The sequence below is a fragment of the Salvia splendens genome, chromosome 6 (genome assembly GCF_004379255.2).
Source record: "Salvia splendens isolate huo1 chromosome 6, SspV2, whole genome shotgun sequence".
In the NCBI taxonomy this organism is placed as follows: Eukaryota; Viridiplantae; Streptophyta; class Magnoliopsida; order Lamiales; family Lamiaceae; genus Salvia; species Salvia splendens.
Genome location: NC_056037.1, coordinates 3,266,222 through 3,285,840, shown reverse-complemented (window position 1 = coordinate 3,285,840; position 19,619 = coordinate 3,266,222). Strand labels below are relative to the sequence as shown.

The following is a 19,619-nucleotide window of genomic DNA, read 5'->3' as shown; positions in this document are numbered from 1 at the left end:
CCTTAAATTAGTGAGATTAACTAACTTAGATGGCAATAATTTAAGGAAGATTAAAAATGTGAGTTTGCTATTGGTTTCAACACTGAAATAATAAGTATGGAGACTCTAGGAATGAATCATTGCTTTGGACATAAAGTAAGTAGGATGCCAAATCATCTACCCATATCTCCTTCACTTCAAATTGGTGGGTCCCTCTCTTAAACTTATACTATGTGGGTCCCACCTCTACATAACTAGACTATCAAGTGTAATTTGAATATGAAAGTAAGATTTTGTGGTAATTAATTACAAGGCTACACAAAATTTGCCAACTTGACCGCCTTGCAATGCACATTAGAGCATCCACAACCGTGCTCTTGCCAACGGCACGGTTGTAGGCACGGCCCCACTTTTTCTGCCTGCTCTCTGGCAAGAGCACAACACACACAGCTGTGCTCTTCCGCAAGGACGAGCACAATTAATTTAAAATTCAATTAAACAAAAATATTTCAATAATACTAAAATTCATTAAAAAAACCTAAATAATATTACAAATGACAAATAATATTGGTGAAATCCATTTGAGGTTTTTAGTGAGGAGCGGGGGTATTCGCCGCGACGTATGCTTCGTAAGCGGCACGATGTTGTTCGTAGTATTCTTATTCTTCGCGCTCCGCTTCCGCCATAATATGGGTGAAATCCATTTGAGGTTTTGAGTGAGGGATGAATGTGTTGATAGTTTGTATGAGAATGATGAATGAGAGATGATTTGATGTGATAAATGGATGATGAATGTGTGTATTTATAGATGATTTTGGGGGAAAAAAATAAAAAAAAAATCAATAAAATTCAGAAAAAACGGGAAAAAAACGGCCATATTTTTGGAATTTCGAAAATATATTTTTTTATTTTTTTATCATTTTATATAATTAAAAATTGAATTTTAAAATAAAAAAATAATAATTCAAAGGCAACGGCTATGCCGTTGCCCAATCGTAAGCCACCACGTCGCCTGCTCGCTGGCACGGCGCGAGCGCAGCGGCGGCGGTATGCGTCCTCGCCGCTGGCACGGACGGACGCGGGGCCGCCGTCCACCGTTGTGGATGCTCTTAATTTTGTACTTATTTTATTTAATAAAAAAATAACTCCCCCATGGTTATGACACAAAATTTTCTAAGCTTTGTTTAGAATTTAAAGGGAGAACAAAGTTATTGAAGTATATTAATGAAGAGAAATACTTTTTAATTTAATACTCCATTTATGGAAATTAAGAAAATAATTAGGCATTGGAGATTGATAATGAAATCGCCTTTATAAAATATACAAGGAGATTCACCGTTTAATTATTCTTATATGGATAAGTTTTGACAGTGATATAATACCATTTGATGTATTTTAAATTCCAATACGTTGACATAATTCAACCATTTTACATTATTCTTATATTTATTGATAATAAATATTCGAAGTTTAGAATAAAAATATTTAGGTTGACTGTTATTATTAATAAATAAATATTCATTTGTCGGTGGAGGATGTTTCCACGCCTATATAAATGTACCATTGCATCATTGCTGTGCTCATGAATACATGGGACACATGAAGATGATAATAGAGATTGATGATTTTCTAAACAAGATAAACTATTTTATTAACCATATACTCGTAGACTACTTCCCTATTAAAATTATAATTGATTCAAATCTCATTTTGGAAGGTAGAGCCATTTTTTTATAATAAAAATTAAAATACTTAATTTTTTGTATTTTATTCTTTTTGTATTTATATTCTCAATTATCTATTTTACATATTTTATTTTATCTCATGTTAATTATCTAAATATTATTTTTTAAATACCGTACCTAAAAGAAATGTTCAAACCCCTAAGGACAAGATAGAGTAATATGAAAACAATAAACTGAAAAATCAAGGAGAATGAACAATAAAGGGATTACTCAGCAAATTGTTTTTTGAAAATAACCATGAATATAAAAGGAAAAGATATGAATTTTAATACTAATATTGTGTGTGTCTATATCTATATATATACTTACCATGGACTTTTTCACGATTTAAAAAAAAATTAAAATACAAAAAGAATATATTCTTATATAAAATTAAATCAAATCAAATCTACATACATACTCATATCTAATTTTATACTAACTTCGATCAATCATAAAAAAAACTAATCCATTCTAATCAAAATTTATGTTGACTCGTCGAAATTCGTAACAAGAAAAGAAAAAGTCTTGAATGAAATAAAAAATGAGAAACTATATTTAAAAAATGACAGTGCATTGATCACTTTGTAAGGCTTTGAATAAAAAATTTCACATCACCGGCTTACCTACCCATTCCTCCAGCAATCCCAATCCCGGATATACCAACAAAATTTCTTCAAAATAAAAAAAAACTTAGTTCATCATAAAAATAATAAAAATGCACTTTTCATGTATTTCATTCCATCCAAAAAAGTCCCTTTTGCACTTGAAAAGCCCCTTTTTAGAGAGGGTGGGGAGAAAGGAGAGGGCTTTCAGAAAAATAAAATCTTGTTGAAAGAGAGAGCCAAAACAAAAGAAATCTTGTACGTACATATTCTTACACATTCAAGAACAGCAAGAAACAAAGAGAAAGACATATGAGTGTGTGTACATATATAGCTATAGAGAGAGAGGGAAAAGCATGCTTTGTCGGCCATTAGCGTTTCAGTGAAGGGAATGGCAAATGTATCTTTGGCTGTTATTTTCCATTTGTAGAAACCTCTTTTGCAAAAATAAATAAAAAAGCTCAAAGCTTTTGTTTGGTATTGTGCTTCTCAAGCAATTCATCATTTAGTAAAATACTAAGTAAAACAGATTTGATTCATTGCATTGGATTCTTTGATGCTCTGACATCTCTTGTGAATTTGAATTTTCCAACCATTCTTGGAAAAGGAGTTTGAATTTTTGTAAAGTTCGTTTTTTTTATGGTTTTAGATGAGTTTTGTTCTGTGTTCTTCCCAAGGCATTACTTGAGCTGTGCTGGAAGCTTTCATGGAACTAAAGGTTTGTATCTTCTTGGATCATTTGATATATATATATATATATATATATATATATATATATATATATATATATATATATATATATATTATGTGTGTGTAGTAGTTTCTTATGATTTCATTATTGTGATGGGATTCTTGACTTGCAGGCTGCCAATCATCTTCATCTGAATGCAACTTTCTCAATGGCTTTTGAGAAACCCTTCATCTGAATGCAACTATCTGATTATGATTGGTAGAAGTTAGGGCTTCTATATTTCAAATTTGGGGAAAATACTTGTAGAAGAGAATCAAGAAATAATTTTTCTTGTTGTGCCTAGAAGAGATGTTCAATTCAAGAAGAGGCCTTTTGTGGGGATTCATAGCTATTTCAATGGCCTTACTGATACTGGTTTTGCCTTCAAATGCTTTGAGTGAGGATGGAATCAACCTCCTAGAATTGAAGAAAAGCATCATTGATCCCTTCAATTTCCTCCAAAGTTGGAATCCAAATGATCAAACCCCCTGTAGTTGGCACGGTGTGAACTGCACAACGGATTCCAATCCGGTCGTTTGGTCTCTTGATCTCAGCTACCGGAATCTCTCCGGGACCCTGAGCTCTTGGATTGGCAACTTGGTTTATCTCACTGTTCTTGATCTGTCCTTCAATGGATTTAGGGGCAGGATTCCTAAAGAGATTGCAAACTGCTCCACTTTAGAAGTCCTCAACTTGAACGATAATCAGCTCGATGGTGAAATCCCACCTGAGTTAGGCAGGTTATCCCATTTGGTATACCTGAATTTGTGCAATAACATGTTATCTGGTCCTATTCCAGATGAGTTTGGCAAACTAACCTCCCTTGAACAGTTTGTTGCCTACACGAACAACCTCACCGGCCCTGTGCCTCGTTCCTTTGGCAATCTCAAGAACCTGAGAGTGTTTCGTGCAGGGCAGAACGCGTTATCTGAGAGCTTGCCTGCTGAGATAGGCTACTGTGAGAGTCTAATAGTTCTTGGTCTTGCACAGAACCAAATCGGAGGCGAGCTGCCTAAAGAGCTCGGGTTGCTGCAGAAACTCACTGATCTCATTTTATGGGATAATCAGTTCACAGGGTTGATCCCAAATGAGCTTGGGAACTGCACGAGCCTTGAGACGCTCGCCTTGTATCAGAACATGCTCGGGGGAGAGATTCCTCCTAAGCTTGGCAACATCAAGTATCTTACTAGGTTGTATCTTTACAGAAACAGTTTGAATGGAAGTATTCCAAGGGAGATTGGGAACCTCAGTTTTGGCTTAGAAATCGATTTTTCTGAGAATTTTCTCTCTGGTGGGATTCCAGTTGAGTTAACTCATATAAAGAGTCTGTATTTGCTCTACTTGTTTCAAAATGAGCTCACGGGCGTGATCCCACCCGAGCTCAGCATATTGAGGAATCTCACGAAGCTGGACTTGTCAATCAACAACCTAACCGGCCCTATACCATACGGCTTCCAGTACCTGCCTCGGATGAGCCAGCTGCAGCTCTTTGATAACAACTTGAGTGGCACCATACCTCCGCGTCTTGGCCTGTATAGCCGGCTTTGGGTGGTTGATTTCTCGGATAATTACCTCACTGGTAGAATCCCGCCTCACGTTTGCCAGCATTCAAATCTGATACTGCTCAACTTTGAGGCCAATGACTTGTATGGGAACATTCCATCTGGTGTCATCAACTGTACCTCGTTGGTGCAGCTTCGTGTTAGTGGGAACAGGCTGTCCGGGAGCTTCCCTTCCGATATATGCAGATTAGCGAACCTCTCTGCTGTTGATCTTGCTCAAAATAAGTTCAGCGGGCCTATCCCTCAAGGGATAGGAAGCTGTCAGAAGCTGCAGAGGCTTGACCTCTCGGGCAATTACTTCAGTGTTGATCTGCCTAATGAGATAGGCAATCTTTCCCAGCTTGCAGTGTTCAACGTCTCGTCCAACTTCTTCACCGGACAGATGCCACGAGAGATACTCAAATGCAAGGCTCTGCTGAAGCTTGATCTCAGTGGGAACAACTTCATTGGCACCATACCGAGAGAGCTGGGGATGCTCTCTCAGCTCGAACGCCTCATCTTATCCGAGAATATGTTTTCAGGAAGCATTCCGGCCGAACTAGGGAACCTCTCTCACTTGACTGAGCTGCAAATGGGTGTAAATTTCCTCTCTGGTAGCATACCTAATGAGTTAGGCAACCTTGCTAGCTTACAGATCGCGATGAATCTGAGTTACAACAACTTGTCCGGGCCAATCCCACCCGAGCTTGGGAATCTCATCTTGTTGGAATATTTACTACTCAACAACAATAGATTGAGCGGTGAGATCCCAAGCACGTTCGCGAATCTCTCTAGCCTACTCGGATGCAACTTCTCGAACAATGATCTGTCCGGGCCGTTGCCATCCGTTCAGGTGTTTCAGAACATGAGTGTCACTAGCTTTGCTGGAAACAGAGGACTCTGTGGAGGGCCTCTCGGCAATTGCACTGGTTCGACTCCTAATGACATAAATCCTCCTCCCGTGGGAAGCATGGATGCTCCTCGAGGGAAGATCATCACCATCGTTGCTGCAGTGATAGGCGGAGTCTCGCTTGTTCTGATTGCAGCTATTTTATATGCGATGAGGTTCCATCCCGTTGATAAGGCCCTGACTTCTCAGGGTAAGGATGTGCAATCCGTGGAATCAGATATATACTTCTCTCCCAAGGAAGGGTTCACGTTCCAGGACCTGGTCGAGGCCACCAACAACTTCCACGAGACGTTTGTGATCGGGAAGGGGGCGGTTGGGACGGTTTACAAGGCGGTCCTGCACTCTGCTCAGGTGATTGCAGTGAAGAAGCTGGCCTCGAATAGAGAGGGGAACAACATCGAGAAAAGCTTCCGAGCTGAGATTTCGACGCTTGGGAAGATTAGGCATCGGAACATTGTGAAGCTGTATGGCTTCTGCTATCACCAAGGCTCCAATCTGCTTCTCTACGAGTACATGGTGAGGGGCAGCTTAGGCGAACTGCTCCACGGGTCGTTTTGCCACCTGGACTGGCAAACAAGGTTCACGATCGCTCTAGGGGCTGGCGAAGGGCTGGCTTACTTGCATCACGATTGCAGGCCTCGGATCATCCACCGTGACATCAAGTCCAATAACATACTTCTTGATGAAAAGTTTGAGGCCCACGTTGGGGATTTCGGCTTGGCCAAAGTTATCGACATGCCTCAGTCCAAGTCAATGTCCGCGGTTGCTGGATCATACGGCTACATAGCCCCCGGTGAGATTACTGTTTGTTTGTGCATTTTGATTATGCAATCATATTATAAATAAGGTTTCTGTTTCTTTGTGCATTTTGATTATGAAATCATATTATGATTAGGCCAAGAAGTGTATAATATGATTATGCAATCACATTATGTCTATAATTGGTGCTGTTTGTTTGTGCATTTTTTAACGAATATGTACTCGTGTCGGTTGCAGAATACGCGTACACTATGAAGGTTACGGAGAAATGTGATATATACAGCTACGGAGTTGTTCTCCTAGAGCTGCTGACGGGTAAAACTCCGGTGCAGCCCCTCGAGGAAGGGGGCGATCTAGTGTCATGGGTGCGGAGTTATATCCGAAGCCATTCTCTGTCACCGGAGATACTAGATCCTCGTCTGGATCTCAAAGACGCGATCACTGCAAACCACATGATCACCGTGCTGAAAATCGCGCTTCTCTGCACGAGCATGTCCCCGTTTGACCGGCCATCGATGAGGGAGGTCGTGATCATGCTGATCGGGTCAAACGAGCGAGATGGGCACGCTGCAGCTTCGTCTCCGGATTACACTACTTCTCCGGAGGAGAACGCCTCGTGAGTGTCACTATTTTTCTCCCTAATCTAATGAAGTTTTTACAGAAAGAGTTTTTTTTTTCTCCTGATATTTAACTAATTATCATAGAAATTAATGTAAATTTTCAATTGAAGGAATTAGTGGTAGTAAACTAGCAGTAGTAATTATACACTTCTGATTCATCTGCTGATGCAGAATTAGTTGTGTACATTCTGCTTATTTGATTGGATAAACTTAGATTCCCTTCTTACATAGGTACTAATAATTTGGGAAGAATTTTATTAACAAGGTTTTAGTCGACGCCGCCTTCATGTTTGGTGACCCAGTTTAATGAACCTTTTTTTGATCAATTGTCAAACACTGATAATTCCATCTAAATAGTATTTTTTATGGAATCATAAATGATATCGCGAAACGGTTTTGCTAATAGATTCAAACTTTATGATTTTTACAACTGTTTGTTAAAATTAGAAACTAAAACAAAATTTTGACAACATTCTAAGATAGCATTACACTGCACGTTAGAAATGATATTGTTAAGACATACTCCCCTTGTCACAAGTTTTTAATGCGCAGTTTGGTAAGTAAAAGATAGAAAATGGCAAATGATAATTCAGTTTTTGAAATGTACTAGACGAACAAGAATTTGACCATTTTCATTTGTCGAACAGAATAATTTAATAAAAAGTGTGACGCATTAATTATTTGATATAATTCAAAAAATCCATCCTTGTTTAGTTGTTTATGGCCAACTAAAGACAAGCGAGTAATCTTTATTATTGATCAACAAAAAGAGGCCGGATTGAAAAACTCTCCAACTACAAACCCTATCTGCACACCTGTTCTTGTCTCTCCCCCAGTCAAACACATCGAAACTCCCACTTAACCTCCCCAGTTTCATCGAACATGTCGCCACGCTTCTCTGATTCACCAGAACATCGGTTCGGAAGTCTTTGGAGCCGAGAGATGGGATGGTGAAGGTGCCGATGTCGCGGCGGCCGTTGGAACGGCAGCTGGCGATTAGGGTTTCGTTCGAGACGTTGGCCAGAGAAACTTCGGCGTCGAACAACGTTAACGAGGATGCCAAGTGGGTGAGAGAGACTGCCACTAACACTGTTATAAGCTGTGCTGCCAATGCCATGTTAATTGCTTTCTTGATATTTGTTTGTTGATGCCATCAATTATATAGCAAGGGTTTGAGTAAATATGTTGGAAAGAAATCAAGCACAATCAGAAGTGATTGCAGAGAATCCCGTGATACACGATTAATTAATCTTTTTCTCCATTCACAAAATCAAATCTCAAGAAAAAGTGTTTTTTCAAACAATTTTGAAATAAGTGGAAGTGGTTGTAACATTTGGTTAAGGTACAAGCACAAATATGACTATACATCTATATTAGTGGAATTGAGAACATATTTTTTTATTTGTTGATAATTAATAAGAATTTAAATCTATACATAGATCCAATAAGTTAAACAACAGTATGATCTATTAATAAAAAAACCGGTGTCAGTTTAATTGACAAACATCAACAGTATAGTCACAAATAAGTGATTGGAAATTTTTTGTAATTGCAAATAAATCTAAATTTTTATATGAATTTTTTTCTCTCTAGCTTTTAAAATTGTAGTGCAAACCAAATTTCGACCAAATTAGAGAATTTGATCATCTTTCATGAACAAAATAGATGAACCTGAATATAACATTAAAAAGTGTAAGTGTGACACATTATTTGATTTAATAAATAAGCCTCCACAAGAAATGAGCAACTATGGCCAACTAAACACAAACTCATACTTATTAGTGACGAGCAAATACAGCCCTGACTGAACAATGCTCCATCTGCAAACCCTATTTTCACACCTCCTCTTATCTCTCCCCCAATCAAACACATCGAAACTCCCTTGCAACTTCCCGAGCTTCAGCGAACACGTCGCCACGCTTCTCTGCTTCACCAGAACATTTGTTCGGAAGTCTGCAGTGCCGAGAGATGGGATGGTGAAGGTGCCGATGAAGGCGCCGTTGGAACGGCAGCTGGCGATTAGGGTTTCGTCTGAATTGTTGTCCAGAATAACGCCGGCATCGAACAACGTTAACGAGGATGCCAAATGGGGGAGAGAGACTGCCACTAACAGTGTTATTGCTGCTGCCAATGCCATGTTAATTGGGTTCTTCATATTTGTTTGTTTGTTGAGGCCATCAATTATATTAATTCCTCTTTTTATAGAGATAATCTATAGCAAGGGTTTGAGTAGAATTAAAATGTTGTGGGTTTTTTGACATAAATGTTAATCAAAGGGAAGAATTAATGAAAGATTGATGATCAGGATATATTTACTAGAGCTAGAGTTTACGATATATTTTGGATGGGGAAAGATATATCAGATCATTGGATTTGTTATTTTTTTAATAAGAATGTGTTTAATTGGTTATTACGATAAATAGTAGTTTTAATATTTGGGCTTGATTAAAATGCGGTTAATTGGTTATTACGATCGATTCTCAGTTAAACCGAGAACAGAACCGATCACTCGACGATTCGACTAATTGCATAAAATATGTTTCCACTTTCATGCATGGTTGATATTCAGCATGAATTGCACGAGAATCATCACTTTATCATTTTACTGTAATATTTTTTTCCATAAATTCTGATCACATGAAAATGTAAATCTATTTTCTCAAAGACAAAGAAACGTGTTTTTTAAAACAAAATTGAAAGTGGAAGTGGCTGAACCATTTGGTTAAGATACTAGCACAAAATTTGAAATAGGACTATACGTCTATATTTGTAATACCCGCCCCTTTTATTATATTTTTTTTTCGTTATCTTTAATGTCGAACTAGAGATTTATTGCTCTCTTGTTTCGTTGAGTTAAATGGAACTCATTGCCCCTTTGTTGGTACTTAATGTTGTTAGTTCGCAAAACTAAAGTTAAAGTAATAGTCGAACGAACTAAAACAATTAAATCTATGTTATGAAATAAAATGAACGTTGTACAAGGATATGAAGTTGTTCTCCCCAAACGAAAGTGTTCGCATATTTCTCGAATAATACTTTAACTTGCATGATCGTCTTACATGAATGGAAGAAAAGAATATGGGATATTACTATTACAAATACTCTTGGATGGGCCAAAGAGTTTAAGAAAAACAAAATCTCATAATAGTTGTACTTCAGGCCTCTATGTCCTCCAAGCCCAAGGCTGACAACAAGGTGGCAGCCGAGACTTGCAGCTTCCTCCTGCAAGTAAAACAAGCATTTGTTGCTAAAGGGACAAGAGAAATTAAAGGGGACTTCTATTAGGAGAGAAAGAACAACACCTCAATTCCAACAAGAGACTAAAGACTTACCTTAATGAGCAAGTCGAGCCTGCATATTCCCCTTGTGCAGTCAAACCTGCACTTCCTCCTGGTACCATCTGCCACCATCAAACAATTACCATAAATTAAGAAGTACTTCCCATAAGCATAACACCAAAATTCCTTAATTAAAAGTGAGGAGGTACAAGAACAAAGGGAGACCATGAAAACAAGAGTATAGGCAGCCCATTAATTCTCCCAAAGTACACCAACCTTTGCCTATAAGAACTCCTCCACATACATCAAGTTTCCCCTTCCACCACATCAAAAATTCAGCATATTTCTGTTTTGTGAGGACCAAGAACTAAGCAGCAAAGGGGGAGTTCGTCCACACCTTCTTCATAGCTCCACAGCAGGTAACCATGCTCTCCACCCCAAGCCTTTCCTTTTTTGCATCATGTAGAAGCTTTAGAACTTAAAGGCCCCTATCGACATGCTAAGTAATATCAATAATCACTCCCTTCTTCATGTTCTACCATAAAGAAATAAGTTAACAACTTTAGGCCTAAAACCCAGATTTTGCTAAATCTGCCTTTCTCCCAACTTCTCTAATGGACTAAGAAATCACCAAGTAGCTTCGAAAAGGATTTAAATGTAGAATAGAGAATTGAAAAAAGAACTTATCTTGTTCCAATTGAGAAGTGGGGCTGTATCAGCAAGGCCGCGAGGGCTGCTCGGCACTTGCGGAGGAGAGCCAACGGTGGGAATCTCGCCGTCGGTAGAAGACCAGCGGCGGCAGCTGACCGCGCCGTCCTATCTGTACCGCCCGCGAACCAGTGGCGAGTCGAGGGGCAGCGGCGGGTGGTGCTGACCAATGGTGGAGACAGCACGGGACAGAGGCGGCGGCGGCGAGCCGCAGCGCCTCAAGCCGAACAGCCAGCGAGGCGGCGACTAGCCGTGGAGCAGTGGCGGTGACGACAGAAGTGAGCTCCAGCAGCGCGGAGGCGGCGCCGACCGGAGCAATGGCCGACGGGGGGCGAAGACGACTTCGGGGGGGAGGGGAGTCTCTTTTTTTTTCTTTAAATTGGGCCACTCCTCATAATTATTTTTGGGCCAGAGGAATAAGATTGACGTTGGGCTATTAATTAAATTAAAGAAGAAGAAGAAGGAATAATGGGTTTGAATTTGTAAAATAGATGGGCCGTTCCAACTTAATTCTTTTAAATCATGGGCCTCCTAATCTTCTTTTGTCTGATTGAATAATTGATGGACCGCTAATTTAATTCAACGATGATAAATGTAATTCGCGAACTTTGGTTTAGTGCGCGGTTAATTAATGTTAAGAAATGGTACGGTAATAAATTCCGAAAACAATGGATAGACATCAGATTATTTTAACGCTTAAATAAATTACATAGGAGGTAATGCTCTTTTGTTAAATGAATAATCTGTTGACCTCCACCTAAAATTAAATTGCATGATTTAATTAATGATCAAAGGCCTTTCTATGAAATAAGAAAAAGAATTAAATGATCATGCACTTAGGATGCATTCATGTTAAGTTTATTTGGCTTCTTAAAACCTAATTTAAGTATACTTTATTTTCTAAAGGGACGGCGTCGCACTTCAAGTAAGACCAAGTCGAGGAACTTTCAATTAAGTAATTAAGCTCTGAGGTGGGATTTCTTTTCAAAACGTTATTTTGGTTTGAATATGCGAATCTTTTCTAAACATGCTTGTCATGCCATGTTTTGCTTTTATGATGACCTACCTGCTTGGCTATGCCAATTATGTTTAATCGAATTCGGGTCTCAGTAAGGCTGCAAACCCTACTCGGACTAGTGTACACATATGGGGATCGTGGGCTAACTTTCGAGTTGGCCGGTCCAGTGACCGTCGTGGAATGTGGCCACATTCCCGGTTCACATACGTTCAGATATGGTATCTATGTTCATGTGATTGCGCAATCAAATTTTATTAAATCAAAGGAAATTTAGAGACTCGGGCCTTTTAAATAAAACCCCGTGTTCACTCAACTGTGGCTGAAAATTTATGGAACTTATATTTTGGCACTATGTCCACTGAGTATATCAAGTACTCAGTCTTGCATGTTCTTTTCTAACGTGCAGGTTGAAGATGAACGAGGAGGCGAAGGTGTTGGGAAATGGCTATTAATAAGTAGTTAGGTAGCCAAAAGTAGTATGTCTTCATACATACTATTTTGTCTTGAAGTCTTCCGCTGCAATAGAACTATGTTCTAGGAATTTATGAGTTTAGCCTTGATACTCTGATTTTCTTTTGACTATGTACCCATTCGTCTTTGAAACTATTACCTCGAGTTGATTTATTGCTCTTATGTTTACTTCATGATTAATGAGAGTATTTTTCAGTTGCGAAATAGCTACACTCACTAGTACTACGGAGATGTGGTCGTGACAATAATATTGGAAGACTGGAAGTCATGCTCCACAATGTGCAAGGGGACAAAAGTCTATAAGCAAAGGCCTTTAGACTTAGAATTAAGAACATTTATTGTATTTATTTATTTGTTGATAATTAATAAGAATTTAAATGTATAGGTAGAGATGTTGGGAGATATGAGGAGAAATAGGTGAATTTCTACATATACATAGATCCAATAAGTATGATCTATTTAAAATAAACGGTGTCAGTTTAACTGTCAAACATCAACTGTATAGTCACATATAAGTGATTTTAATTTTTGTAATCGCAAATAAATCTAAATTTTATATGTGATTTTTTTCTCTCTAAATTCTCATTTTTTTTAGTTTCAAAAATCTATATATTGCCTGAGACTAGACTTTAAAATAATTAAAAAGTCTGGAATTAAATTGATAAATTCTAAAGCGTCAAAGATTGGGATATTATGTAATCACGTACGGGTTATGTAGAGATAATTAATTTTGAAGACTTTGTTGGTAAATAAAATTATGGAAGTGTAAAATCTTATACCTTGTGTAGCTATTCGTAGACTCAATTAAATCTCGTCCCACATCGGAAATAGAAATTTTTTATTGGAGTTCGATTTCATTTTGTCCAAATAAGAATTGGAGAGAACAAATGTGAAAGAAATTAAAAAATGTTACAAAGAGGATACAAAGGCTAATACAAATACTTTTGAAACATAGCTCAAAATTTGTGGTGGTAAAAAACAAACGCACAAATTACTTATTACAGAAAAATGCGTGTCATTTTAAATATCACAATTCACACATATCTCCAGGGGCGGAAGTAGAAATATTTATCCATAAGGGCTGAAATTTCTAAATTTTATTCTAAAGTATACTTTTGAATAAATTAGATCATTTGTAGGAGCTTTTACATAATAATTTACACTAAATCTTAATAATTTTTTTTTAAAATTAATAGAAAAAGATTTTAAAAATAATATCAATGAGGGCTTAAGCCCCTCCCCTCCTCACTTAGGTCCGCCCATGCATATCTCTTATATTTTTATGAAACTGATTAAAATTTGACCAACTTTCACTATTTAAAGGGAAGGTTCATGATCAATTATAGGGAAATTTTCACTAATTTAATTAATTAGAGGACAGAAGTGTGGTGTCAAGTTCGCGATTAAAATTAATATTTTTTATAATTTTTATAAGGGGTGATATATCCATGCATATGAATTTACGCGTGCGCCTTTCTAAAAATAATCACCAATATTCACCATTGACGAGATTTGATGTGATATTTTCTTGAAATTTCGTTACCAAATATTTGGTGAGCCATTTTTTATGAACTTTCTTTAACATGAAATTTGTTCAAATTCTTTTACGTCCTACATTTTGAAAAAATCATAAAATTTAAATATATTTGTAATTATCACATTAGAAATTTGTTTGGTGGAATTATATCCAATATCACCGTTGCAATTAAACGAGGTTGATTATTCACAAATAAACAGCTTTGCGAATAGATTATTTTTCAAAATTACGAACTAGACCAGTATTCTAAGCTTTTCACGACAATATAATCTTTCATACATAACTTCACCAAAATTCATTTGTGGACAACACGAGTTTTAATGGACAATTTAGTAAGTAAAAGACGGAAAACGACAAACTCCATGGTTTGCAACTCGGTTTTCGAAAAGTGAGACTAACATGAATTTAACCACCTTTTGTGATTCATTTGACAATACAACCGAATAAATAGAATACTAGTAGTATAAAGTAGAATTAGAAACAAAAACTTTGAAACGAGCATATCTTCAATAATATCTCATATATATCTATTATTTAGTCAATTAATGAATTACCATATCTTTTCATATATGACTAGGATTATTTCATGTTCATTAAGTTAGAATCTAGCATTATAAATAGGGACATTGTTATTCATTTGAGTCATTCAAGAAATATAAAATTTTCTTATTTTCCTTTTACGCGCTTTTCATTCCCGCAATTCCTAATTATCGGTTGATTGACGGGACTTGTTTTCCCGCGACTTCCTTTCTTTGTTTGACCTTCTTGTTAAGGGATTTACCCTTAACAATTGACGCTCTCATTACATTCTCACCCTCCATCCATGGAGTCTAACGAGGTTGGACGAGATTGACGAATAGCTAGCAGCACGCATACCACGAATTGCCCTCCGATTGTCGAGGAAACAAAGCCTCGTCGATCAATCGAGAGATAAGTATTTTGCAGCAAAAGAAATAGACAAAATAAGGCAAATAAATGTGATTTCATTCATTATTCCCAAAGATAACAATAGCCCTATTTACAATACTAATAATAACTTAATGAGGGCGGACACAGAAAATTATTATAGTAGAGTCTATATATTCTAAATTTTATATGAGATAATAATTTTTCTATATTTTGTTATTTAGATAGGGGCTTTTGCACTACATTTTTACACAAAATACCAACAAAACCATAATGTTATATAACTAAAATTATAAAAAAAATATTAATTGGGAAGGGGCTAATGATATGTATGTAAAAAATATGGAAATCCCTAATTTATCTAACTAAATAATAGCGTATCAAAGTCCAACCACCAAACCTCTAAATCCATCCTTGTCTATGGCCGACTAAACGTATACTCAAAATGATTATTGACGAACAAATAGATGCCCGACTGATTAACGTGCCATTTACAAACCCTATTTACAAAATATAATACTTCTTCCCGTCCCATCCCACATTAGAAGTCTCGTTGACTTTTCTGCACTTGTTTATAAAAATGATTGTAATAAATAGTTAAAGTGGAGAAATGGAAGGTAGGAGAAAGAATAAACAATTGACTTTTCTGCTGTTCTCGATTAAATTGAGAATGGAACAAATCACTCAACGACATATATAGCCGAAGTCAAATCAATACCATAATTCTCGACTCTTTGTTAAACGAGAATCGACACTATTCATGTCGGTTCTCGGTTAACCGTGTATCGAGTACCCGCCCTAGTTTAAATCCAAAAAGTAGAGGAAGAATCATGTTTTTTTGTAGTATGAATTATAGTTGTGGGTGCATAAAATAAATCTTTTACATTAGATAATCTTAATTTGTTGGAATATTATAGTATAGTTTAACATAATTGATGTATCGATTTAAGTTAATATTACGATGCCGAATGATATTTTGTAAATAAGAGACTAATTAGTGTGTGATGCATTATTTTATTCAATACATGAAATGAACAATATCTAAATCTCTATGGCCAGCCAAACTGCCACTCATATTTATTATTGATTAACAAATAGATCCCGGACTGATCAATGGTCCATTGACAAACCCTATTTGCACACCTCTTCTTGTCTCTTCCCCAATCAAACAAATCATAGCTCCCACTGAAATACTTGTCCAGCTTGAGCGAGCATGTCACCACGCTTCTCTCCTTCACCAGAACATTTGTTCGGAAATCTTTGGTTGCGAGAGATGGGATGGTGAAGGTGCCGATGAAGGCGCCGTTGGAGCGTCACCCGGCGACTAGTGTCTCGTTTGAGTTGTTGTTCAGTGAAACGACGGCGTCGAACAGCGTTAAAGGGGTTGCCAAATGGGAGACTGAGACTGCTACTAACACTACTGCTATTGCTGCTGCCAATGCCATCTTAGGCCATCCGCAATGGGGCGGACGATGGCACGCCCGATGGCCTAAGATGCTAATATTTCTTTCTTGACTTCATCGCTCATATATATATGAACCTCTTTTTATGCAGATGCTAATATTTAATCTAGCAATAAATTTAAATGTTGTGGCTTTTTGTGATCGGTTTAGATTTTGGACATAAATGTTAATCAATGCTAGGGAAGAATTAAAGATCACATATAGCTAGTAACCGAATACCAAAATTCTGTATTAAGTATTAACCCAAAATCCACATTTGTAAGGTCAATTCTGAATCAAAATCCACATTTGTATGGAGTATTAATATTTGGAAGTACTATGAATTTATTGCATAAAGTATGTTTCCACTTCCCTTGTCGTTTTATATTCAGCATGAATTGCACGTGAATCATCACCTTATCAGTTTAATATTTTTTATCCATAAAGAGAAGTGTTTTTTTAAATGAATAAGTGGAATGGTTGTACACTTGTACCATTTGGTTAAGGTACAAGCACAAATATGAGTATACGTGTATATTAGTGAAAGTCATGCACTAGAGAAGTCCTATATATAGACTTAGAATTAATAACATATTGTATTATTTATTTGTTGATCATTGAAAGGAATAAGAATTTACAGGTAGATGTTGGAAGATAAAAGGAGATATTGGTGAATTTATATATCTGATATTGCCGGAGAATCATACGATTAATTTAGTGAGTTAAACTATGTAGTCTATTTCATAAAAAACAATGCCGTTTAACTGACAAACATCAATAATATAGTACTCCTTCCGTCCCTGAAAGTTTGTCACACTTCTTTTCTGCACTCGTTTTGTAAAAATAATACATAATCAATAGTTAAAGTAGAGGGAGGACAGAGTAAGATAGAATAATATGAAGAAAGTCTAAACTAAATTATTCTCGCTCTTACTTTACACTCTTTCCAACGAATTTGTGATCTTTTCTATGAGAATTAATGTGTTTAATGTTGGAATGAAGAGAATGTGTGATTGAATGAAATGATCAAGTAGGGCCTATTCAAGAAAGAAAGAAATCAATTTATATAAATCAAAGGTATTAGAGTTATAAATTAATGAGATGTGTCATGTGAAGAAAATATGTAGTAAAAAATCATTATTTCATTAATTTATATTTCAAAATTTTGAATAAAGAGAATATATGTGATTGAATGTGTTTAATGTTTATGATTCCAAATTTTTTTTCCCACAAGTATGCTTCCGCGGTTCCGCCTCATTTATTTCAACATGAATTGACTATGCATGATTCCATATTTTTATCCATGACTTCTGAAATTCTGATTAAATGAAAATCTTCTTATCAAATTTCTCAAAGACAAAGTGCTTCTTTTTCAAACAAAATTGAAATAAGTGGAAGTGGTTGTCCCATATGGTTAAGCTACAAGCACAAATATATACATATGACTATACGAGTATATTAGTGGAAGTCATGCACCCCCACGTGCAAAAGGACAGAAGTATATTAGTGGAAGTCATGAAGACTTAAGAACATAAGAACATAATTATTTATTTGTTGATAATTAATATAATAATTTAAATATATAGATGTTGGGAGATAGGGGGAGAAATTGACATAAAGGTATTGTCGTACGGATCAAACACATTAGGGGATAACCATCTTATCTACATATATCATGTTGGCCAACTTACCACAAATCTTCTTTAATCTCGATGTGTTTGTGTAGAGGGGAGGCTAAGAGGAGGGTGTTAGAGCTATACACATGGGTCGAAGATCTATTCTCTCCAAATTTTTTAAAATTTTTTATAACTTCATATTATAATTATAATTTTTAATAATATTACTACTATTTTTATCCCGAGTAAAGCGATACATTTTTTGGGCATGTGAAGTAAGAAAACGGTGCTAAGTGAATTAATTGAATATTCTTAAAAAGCAAAATCTATCATCCTTCACGAACTACTACAAAACAAACACAAAATTAAATACTTATTTTTATTTACTAACAAGTTCATAATAACACCATTATGCATAAACAAAAAAGAAGCCCAAACCTCTTATTCATTTAGATTCATCTCAAAAAAAAAAGAGAAAAGGTTATACTATTTGCTTACACCCATGCAAAATCTTTGATCCATCCAACCCCATCATTGCTGAAGTAAAACCCATCCTCTTTCACCAGCCAAAGGCATTGCCCTCCGCGGCGCCCGCACCTAAACACGTCCCGGCTGGCCCGGAACGCCTCAAACTTCCGCCTCCTCGCGTCCCACTTAAGCGTGCACACGAATCGAGCCGAGCTCCACAGCGGGGCCACTCTGACGCTCCAGCTGTAGTCGTCGCGCTCTTGGAGGGCCCTCCCGCCTATGTCTCGCCCGTCCGCTGCCGAGCACCACACCACCAACGCCAGCGACGAGTTGCTGGTGAAGCCGTTGATGATGCGGACGTCGTAGACCCGGCCCGCGAAGGAGAGGTGCTGCTTCCACGTCAGGAGCGTGATGTACACCGCGCAGCTTATGAGGAAGAGAGCCACCGCGTTTTGCGCTTTCATTGCTTTGACTTTGTCGACTGCATTGGGAGGTTGTACTTTATATATTGGGTGAATTTGAGATGAAATTATTTGCGTAAAGTGTGAAATATGATTGTGGTGATTATCTTGCAATATTATGAAGATTGTATTGCGAGTAGTGAGAGATTTTGTAATTTTGGCGTGGTTGAGATTTCTACTATTGGGCTAAAAGTGTAGTCAGACAAGTAACTGTTTTTTAGAAGATAATATCATTATTGACTTCGATGTGACATCACATAAATTATACTCCCTCCGTCCCGGACTACTTGCACTTATTTCCTTTCTGAGCGTCCCAAGTTATTTACACTCTTTCCATTTTTAGTAAAAATTATCACCTACAGCAGCAATTGTTGACTTTGCTATACACTCATTCCTTAATCTCCGTGCCGAAAAGGAAATGTGCGAGTAGTCCGGGACGGATGGAGTACATAAGGTGAAACATGGTCGTATGTGTCCCTATCATATAACTAAAACCGCTCCTCCGTCCATAATGAATTTCATATACTATGAATTATGAAGATAAAATCTGTTATTGAAAAGTGATCAAGCTTAAGTTTTGTTATTGAAAATGAAAAGTGGCCAATATTACAACTTCATGATAAAATAGTTGCAAACTTTTTATTTAGGAGTAATTGTCTCTAAATTCTTAAACTTTCATCAAATTTTAATTTTGCATACGAGCAACTAAAATATGAGGTCCATATTCTACAAACACTACTACTCTCCAAATCATAATATACTCAGACAATTTTTTTATAACTCATGAAGAAACCAAATACTATAAAATATCTAATGAATGATGGATGGAGTACTTTTCATTTTTAT

The 19,619-nt window shown here is 36.8% G+C and overlaps 3 protein-coding genes across 3 annotated transcripts; 1 reads left to right on the top strand and 2 right to left on the bottom strand.

Annotated features, from left to right (window-relative positions):
- The first annotated feature begins 2,582 nt into the window (after positions 1-2,582).
- Positions 2,583-7,142, top strand: LOC121806646 (probable leucine-rich repeat receptor-like protein kinase At5g63930). Its single transcript, XM_042206763.1, has 3 exons — positions 2,583-3,026; positions 3,172-6,282; positions 6,486-7,142. Exons 2-3 carry the CDS (start codon positions 3,348-3,350, stop codon positions 6,866-6,868), a joined length of 3,318 nt encoding a protein of 1,105 aa, XP_042062697.1. The 5' UTR covers positions 2,583-3,026; positions 3,172-3,347; the 3' UTR covers positions 6,869-7,142.
- Positions 7,143-9,817: 2,675 nt separating this feature from the next.
- On the bottom strand, positions 9,818-11,197 carry LOC121807948. Its single transcript, XM_042208285.1, has 3 exons — positions 10,423-11,197; positions 10,201-10,268; positions 9,818-10,090 (listed from the first exon to the last, which is right to left on the bottom strand). Exons 1-3 carry the CDS (start codon positions 10,472-10,474, stop codon positions 9,818-9,820), a joined length of 393 nt encoding a protein of 130 aa, XP_042064219.1. The 5' UTR covers positions 10,475-11,197.
- Positions 11,198-18,271: 7,074 nt separating this feature from the next.
- LOC121807563 (S-protein homolog 24-like) lies at positions 18,272-18,898 on the bottom strand. Its single transcript, XM_042207827.1, has one exon. It carries the CDS (start codon positions 18,774-18,776, stop codon positions 18,339-18,341), a length of 438 nt encoding a protein of 145 aa, XP_042063761.1. The 5' UTR covers positions 18,777-18,898; the 3' UTR covers positions 18,272-18,338.
- Between the last annotated feature and the right edge of the window lie 721 nt (positions 18,899-19,619).

Bases quoted from the DNA above. Each gene is read 5' to 3' on its own strand.
- LOC121806646 (XM_042206763.1), top strand. From the start codon at position 3,348: ATGTTCAATTCAAGAAGAGGCCTTTTGTGGGGATTCATAGCTATTTCA. The intron at 6,283-6,485 runs GTGAGATTACTG...TGTCGGTTGCAG, and splicing joins ATACGGCTACATAGCCCCCG to AATACGCGTACACTATGAAG.
- LOC121807948 (XM_042208285.1), bottom strand. From the start codon at position 10,474: ATGTGGTGGAAGGGGAAACTTGATGTATGTGGAGGAGTTCTTATAGGC. The intron at 10,269-10,422 runs GTTGGTGTACTT...TGATGGTGGCAG, and splicing joins AGGAGTTCTTATAGGCAAAG to ATGGTACCAGGAGGAAGTGC. The intron at 10,091-10,200 runs GTAAGTCTTTAG...TTTTACTTGCAG, and splicing joins GGCTCGACTTGCTCATTAAG to GAGGAAGCTGCAAGTCTCGG.
- LOC121807563 (XM_042207827.1), bottom strand. From the start codon at position 18,776: ATGAAAGCGCAAAACGCGGTGGCTCTCTTCCTCATAAGCTGCGCGGTG.